This window comes from Drosophila novamexicana, unplaced genomic scaffold (assembly GCF_003285875.2).
Source record: "Drosophila novamexicana strain 15010-1031.04,08,12 unplaced genomic scaffold, DnovRS2.1 tig00000193-arrow-pilon, whole genome shotgun sequence".
NCBI classification, from domain to species: domain Eukaryota; kingdom Metazoa; phylum Arthropoda; class Insecta; order Diptera; family Drosophilidae; genus Drosophila; species Drosophila novamexicana.
In genome coordinates this window covers 9,397,190-9,403,890 of record NW_020824787.1, presented here as the reverse complement: position 1 = coordinate 9,403,890, position 6,701 = coordinate 9,397,190, and the positions used below count along the sequence as shown (strand labels likewise).

At 44.6% G+C, this 6,701-nt stretch overlaps 3 protein-coding genes across 6 annotated transcripts; 2 read left to right on the top strand and 1 right to left on the bottom strand.

The window, feature by feature from the left end:
- The first annotated feature begins 67 nt into the window (after window positions 1–67).
- On the top strand, window positions 68–2,995 carry LOC115758459 (carnitine O-acetyltransferase-like). 3 transcript variants are annotated; one of them, XM_030699131.1, is made up of 7 exons: window positions 371–518; window positions 617–695; window positions 747–1,379; window positions 1,441–1,889; window positions 1,947–2,198; window positions 2,265–2,832; window positions 2,914–2,995. In XM_030699131.1, the coding sequence occupies exons 1-6, from the start codon at window positions 502–504 to the stop codon at window positions 2,818–2,820; spliced, it is 1,986 nt and encodes a 661-aa protein (XP_030554991.1). In that variant the 5' UTR covers window positions 371–501; the 3' UTR covers window positions 2,821–2,832; window positions 2,914–2,995. The 3 variants fall into 3 exon arrangements, with proteins under 3 accessions (XP_030554992.1, XP_030554991.1, XP_030554990.1); XM_030699132.1 differs by lacking the exons at window positions 371–518; window positions 2,914–2,995 and adding an exon at window positions 68–188 and having other exon boundaries at window positions 2,265–2,874; XM_030699130.1 differs by lacking the exon at window positions 2,914–2,995 and having other exon boundaries at window positions 2,265–2,874.
- Window positions 2,974–5,616, top strand: LOC115758457 (carnitine O-acetyltransferase-like). Of its 2 annotated transcripts, XM_030699125.1 has the most exons (5): window positions 2,974–3,056; window positions 3,105–4,115; window positions 4,179–4,630; window positions 4,696–4,739; window positions 4,795–4,849. In XM_030699125.1, the coding sequence occupies exons 1-5, from the start codon at window positions 3,018–3,020 to the stop codon at window positions 4,797–4,799; spliced, it is 1,551 nt and encodes a 516-aa protein (XP_030554985.1). In that variant the 5' UTR covers window positions 2,974–3,017; the 3' UTR covers window positions 4,800–4,849. The 2 variants fall into 2 exon arrangements, with proteins under 2 accessions (XP_030554985.1, XP_030554984.1); XM_030699124.1 differs by having other exon boundaries at window positions 4,696–5,616.
- Window positions 5,617–5,632: 16 nt separating this feature from the next.
- On the bottom strand, window positions 5,633–6,338 carry LOC115758464 (thyrostimulin alpha-2 subunit). Its single transcript, XM_030699136.1, has 2 exons — window positions 5,803–6,338; window positions 5,633–5,741 (listed from the first exon to the last, which is right to left on the bottom strand). Exons 1-2 carry the CDS (start codon window positions 6,100–6,102, stop codon window positions 5,649–5,651), a joined length of 393 nt encoding a protein of 130 aa, XP_030554996.1. The 5' UTR covers window positions 6,103–6,338; the 3' UTR covers window positions 5,633–5,648.
- Window positions 6,339–6,701: the final 363 nt, after the last annotated feature.

Below are 6,701 nucleotides of genomic sequence, written 5' to 3'. Positions count from 1 at the left end.
ACTATCGTTAGAGTTCCACCACTAATGCGGATAATCATAATATATACTTTGGATAAACAGGTTGACTGCTATATGTAGAATTTTAATTCATAATTATTTCGGAAATGTCACAATATTTTTTTTCGGCCCAATAACATCCAAAAAGTGCCCAACAATTACAGAAGAGAAGTCACAAAGAGCGTCAAAGGGTAAGCAAAGACGTGCCGATAGCAAAACAGAGCTCAACAAGTCGCAAGACATTGCACAAACCGCTCTCACTTTCGATGCCGACGCCAACGCCGACGCCGACGCCGACGCCAGCGTTAACAGCGATAACATAAAGGCAGCAAAAGCAGCGACTGGGACTGCGACAGCGCAGTTTAAAAAAATGGTTAAAGAAAACCGGTCGTCTTTTGTCTGATATCAATTGTTAACTGCACTTTGCTTACGTGGACCAAGCCAAGTGCTGTGTCGTCGACAGCGTTAATCTAAACGCCACTTTTATCGCCATCCTTTACGATAATGCACACTTATCAAAGGTTAACAATTTAAAAAAGCCCACAGCGCACACACATACAAAAAATAACCTTTGGATTATTGTACTGTTGAGCTTAATTTTTTCTTTGGGTTTTTGCAGCTCGTCCGTTGAAAGAAGAATTGATCCGCCCAAAGCCGAGATGAGATTGCTGAACAGCAGAGGTGTCTTCTGGAATTTGGTGAGTAATTGCCAACTATGACCCGAATCCAAACTAACATCCGCCTTACAGACCAAATGTTCCATCAAAGCAAATCAAACTTCGAATGTTCTTGTCAAGCTGCTGCCTGCCAGCTTTGGCAGCAAAGGCTCCGAGCAGCCGCAAGTGCCGCAAAATGGGGCACCAAAGCAGAATCTTTTGAAATACCCGGTTTTGCCACTGAATGAAACGCTGGACCGTTTTCTGTGCAGTGTTCAGCCCCTGCTGACGACCGACGAGTTTAAGAAGCAAAGAGATATAACGGAAGAATTTAAAGACAAAGAGGGCGATGAGCTGCAGACGTTGCTCGAAGAGGTGGGTAAAAATGAGACTAACTGGCTGGCGGGTCGCTGGCTGAAGACGGCCTACCTGCAATATCGTGATCCAGTCACCGTCTATGTGAGTCCCGGCATGACATTTCCACCGCAAAAGTTTAAAAATGAACGTGCCTTCGTTGACTATACGGCAAAAGTGATCTTTGGCCTCGGCGAATTTAAAAGCATCGTAGATTCTGGTAAAATACCAGTTGTCAAAATGGGCAAGAATGAGCTGGACAATAGTCAGTTTGGCAAGGTATTTGGAACCTGTCGTATACCGCGACGGGGCACAGATGAGATTGTATATAATCCCTGTTCCAAGCACGTGGTGGTCATCTATAAAAATCATGTAAGTCTGCGTACTTGAAAGTGGTTTAATATTCATTAATTATTTATATTTAACCCAATAGTTTTACAAATTGTGCCTATACGACAAGGACGATAAACTACTATCTGCTCCAGCTCTGGCCAAACAGTTGGATATAATAATGGAAGCTGAAATCGATTTTGGTGTACCCTATGGCATCCTCACCACAGACTCGCGTGACAATTGGGCAGAGGCCTATGGGCAACTGTCCGCAATGCCGCAAAATAAGGAGGCCATTCAGACAATACAGACTTCGCTGTTCACTGTTTCCTTGGATGAATGCGTTTCATTCAAGCCCGGTGACCAGGCCAATCAATTGATCCTGTCGCTGATTCATGGTGGAGGTAGCAGAGTGAATAGCGGCAATCGTTGGATGGACAAAACCATTCAACTAGTGGTCAATCCAAATGGAAACGTTGGCTTCGCCTACGAACATTCCCCAGCTGAGGGGCAGCCCATTGCCATGATGATGGATTATGTGGTAAAGAAAATGTAAGCATTAATTTGCTCCATATATTGCTCCCATATAATTATCACTCTAAATTCTAGGAGCGAGGACAAGAAGTTTGGTGAATGCGGCTCCTCTGAGCCTTTAAATAAGCCACAAAAGATCAAATTTTGTCCACTAAACGAATGCGTTGGGCAATGGATATTCTATGCTAAACGTAATGTCGATCGCCTTGTTCATGATCTGCAAATGAAAGTGCTAAAATTCGATAGTTATGGCAAGGAGTACATCAAAAATAAGCACCTAGGGCCAGACAGCTACGTGCAGATGGCCCTTCAGCTGGCGTTTTACAAGTAGACACCTTTTAAATGTAAGTTCTATCCAAATATGTAATGCTATCAATTTTTTTTTTTTATTAGAATGCACAACGAACCCGCTGCTCAATATGAATCAGCGCACCTGCGTATTTTCGAGAATGGGCGCACGGAAACCATACGCTCCTGCTCGAATGAATCGTTAGACTTTTGTCGGGCGATGACCAGCGAAGATGCATCTGTGGAGATGCGCGCCAAGCTGTTGCGCGAGGCGGTCAGTAGTCATCAGGCGTATACTAGACTGGCGCTCCAGGGACGCGGCGTTGACCGTCATCTGCTGGGTCTGAAGTTGATGGCACTGGAGAATAATTTGCCCGTACCCAGGTTCTACTCGTCTGTGGGCTACACCAAGTCCATGCACTTTCGTATGTCCACATCTCAGGTGGCCACAAAGTACGATGCCTTCATGGGGTACGGGCCGGCCACACATGATGGATATGGTTGTTGTTATAATCCTCGCGAATGCGATATTATACTAGCGATCTCGGCATGGAAATCTAATGCTGAAACAGACCCCGACAAGTTTGCAAAGGCCCTAACAAAGGCTTTCCTCGAAATGCAGGCGGTTCTTGACAAGGAACCCACGAAGTCCAAGCTGTAGTGACCTAAAAAAGTATGTTTTTTCAATGTTTATTAAATTTCGAGTGCAATTAAAGACCGGATTGTATTTTAACAAAAATCATGCACACATCAGTCTCAAACCCAGTAAGTCTCATCTGTACACATCTAGTTTGCGTTATTTATTACGTCTAGAGTATAAATTTGCTATAATCTTTCGATTCTTCTCCAAATTGTATCATGCGGGCCCTAATCACGACAGAGCGCTTCCTGAGCATAGTAAGTGTGCAGCAGGACAATGCTTAAATGATTCTAATCCGAATTCAGCCCACGCAGTACAACGGCAATTCCCGTAATTACGGCAAACAGAATAACAACGTGCACACAAAGTACATAAGAAATCAGCCCGAAAAGGAAAGGAGCCTCATTGCAAAACTCTTTTTCTATGTGAAAACATTGGCAAAACAATTTCAATTCCTACCAACTTTTATATCACCTAAGGATAACGTCAAGCAACAGCAAACGGAGCCTAAGAGATTGACTAGCGTCAAACTACAGCAAACGGAGCCTAAAAGATTGACTAGCGTCAAACTACAGCAAACGGAGCCTAAGAGATTGCCCAAAATCAAGAAAAAATCCATACCCAGAAATCAATCAACAAATCTAGTTAGTAAAGCGAACCGAACTCCCAAATTTTTAGATATAGAGAGAGCAGAGGCCGATATCTTCTCCCGCCTAGAAATACCAGCAAGTATCTGTGCACGGGCACAAGCTTGGGCATTGAACCCAACAAAAACTGGCCAAGTGGTGCTGCCTGGTCTGAAATGTCAATTACCCAATTATCCGGTTATACCACTGCAGCTGACTCTAAATCGTTATTTAAACAGCCTAAAACCGCTTTTCAAGGAGAAGGCCCTTGAAATGGAGCAGATGCTGACACGCGACTTTCTGAACAACAAGGGATGTGAACTGCAAAAGCTGCTTCAGGAAGCTGGACAAGCCGATAACAATTGGCTCACCGAGCGCTGGACAAAGGTCACCTACTTGCGACATCGTTCACCCTTAACTGTCTATTCCAGTCCTTGCATAGCGTTTCCTAGGCAACAATTTCGTAGTACTTTTGAATTTTTGGACTTCACGGCCAAGGCCATATATGCCATGTGCGAGTTCAATAGTCTGGTGGAGAGCAATCAAATACCCGTTTGCACATTGGGATACTTCAAGCTGGATAATAGTCAACTTCACCAAGTATTTGGCTCGGTCCGCACACCGCAACGCGACAGCGATGTCCTGCAACAGTTCGGATCCAACTATATCGTTGTAATACACAACAATAATGTAAGCTTCCTTGGAGATTTACAAAAAAAAAACTATCCTAATCGTATCTTATGTGTCCTATAGTTCTACAAGCTACCCGTTTACAGCACGGAGCAAAAAGATGTGTACAACGTGTTTCAGATCAGAAAGCAATTGGTGGAAATTATTAATTCAGGGCATTCTAAGGGCCCAGCAATTGGCCTGCTCACCCACGACACACGCAACAACTGGGCCGAAGGCCGTGAGCTGCTTTGTCGCAAAGATCTCGATGCCTATGCGATTCAGTGCATCGAACAGGCGCTCTTCACAGTCTCCCTGGACGAATATCTTGAGGTGCCGGAAGGCCAGGAGCGTTCCATACTGGCTGCTCAGCTTTTGCATGGCGGCGGGTTGCATTTTAATAGTGCCAATCGCTGGATGGACAAGACCCTGCAGTTGATTGTCAATCCCAACGGCATGGCCGGTCTGTGCTGTGAGCTTGCGGCCGCGGAACCGTATCCGGCGGCCAGCATTATGGATTATATATTAAAGAACATGTATGTTAATTCTTTCGTATTATTTATACAGTATTTGCTGAGTCGGTTATCTCTTATGTAATTAGTGTCAATCCGGAATATGGAATGGTCTCTCACACCACGGACCCAGGTGACCTGGTGGAATACATTAGTTTTGAAGAAGTCGACGAATGTATCGGTTGCAGGTTGACGGCGGCGAAGCATAACATAAAAAAAATCACCAGACGTTTGAAGCTGCATGCATTCCAGTTCGATTGCTACGGCACGAGTCTCATCAATTCCCAAGGCCTTGCACCGGATAGCTTTGTGCAGATGGCACTGCAGCTGGCCTTTTATAGGCAGCACAAGCAGCTGCCCGTCCAGCACGAGTCGGCACATTTGCGCATCTTTAAAAGGGGACGCAGCGAAGTCGTACGTTCAACTTCAAAAGAATCCTCGAATTTTGTGCATACCATGGTTTCGGGAAAAGCCTCATCTAGCGCTTCCTGGTTGGCACTGCGTGCCGCAGTGGACTCTCATCAGCATCAGACAATGCTGGCGCATCAGGGACGTGGCGTGGATCGCCATTTGTTCGGCCTGGAACAGATGGCACTTGAACATGGCAAGCCGTTGCCCTACTTTTTTAACACTGCGGGTTATCAGAGATCCAAAAATTTTCGTATAGTCAGCTCCCACCTTACGACACCACATGACTGTTTTATGGCCTACGGACCACTCAACTCGGAGGGCTATGGCTGCTGTTATAATTTGCGCGAGAATGATATAACCTTTGCCATTTCTGGCTGGGATGGAAATCCAGATATCTCGGTCGCGCGTTACTGCACGGCAATTAAATCGGCTTTGACCGATATGGGGCATCTCAGGAAAAGGAACAGCTCTAGTTCCACGGCCAAGGATGTCGGTAACGGCATGCAGCACAAGAAAAAAAGCTAAAGTTTAATTTTAATATTTATTAATTGTACCTAAAGATGGAAATAACTTAAGTGTGGCTCAGGCATAAAATTTAAATACATATATTTTTTATTTTCAGGCGGTTCCTCTAGTCCTTTTTGCAGTGATAGCAGCTGCAAGAGACGGCACTCTTGAAGGTCACATTGCGTATACCCTCAATACAAAGCACACGGCGTTGTATCTGAAAGGAATAAGGCTTAAAATCTAGCCATGCATTCACCTGATTCATTAGGATCACTCACCTCCTCTGATTTCATCATGTTACAGCACTGACCCACCGACACAACCGGCTTAGGTGGTCTGAACAAACCCGTCAATGCCGTTGGTACCGATGGAACCGCATAGGACTCACAAAAGCCGCGACAAGCATTCGTTGTAATCGTAAACTCCACACAATCTGGTATTGAGATTTTACGCGTATTTCCCACCTTATGGCAGCCAGGACGCAACCATGTGTCCTTGCCGGGCACACTGCTCTCGGCGGCCAGAAACGAGGAGCAGAGCAGCCACAAAACGAATGCCAACAGCGTTATCGAGTTCATCTCGTCTGTGGGTCAATGATGACTGTTGGCCGCTTCCCAATGGACGCTCTGTTTTATTCCGGCCAGCAGAATACGGCGCTTGCGCAAAGAACGAATCATGTCGTGGGCAATGGGCTGCATTTAATAGGTAGGCAGTCATGGTGGGGGAAAATATTGCTTGCCTAAAATATTCATGCATAAAAACCATGTTTGCATATTCCTATTTTTAATATGGCCCAGAAGCGGGAATAACTATAATGATTTATTTTTTTAGCGAACGAATTACATACGTACATACAAATGTACATTGACGAAAGAAGCACATTTTGCATTACATATTCATGTTTAAGCATGTTTACATATGTACATACATACATACATATATGCGCAATGGCGCCTCGGCGCAGTAACTGTAATTCTTCTTTTGTTTCGGTGCACACGCTTATTCGTCAATGCATATCAACCGTTTGATCGCGTTGTTGTTGCAAACAAAAAAAGAATATCGCAAATATAACAGTTACGTTGACGAATAGTGAAGCTCAGACAGCACATATTGACTTGCAATATTTCGTTGAATGATGCTGAGTCTAGTCTTGAACACATTTTAACTTTTGGTATCG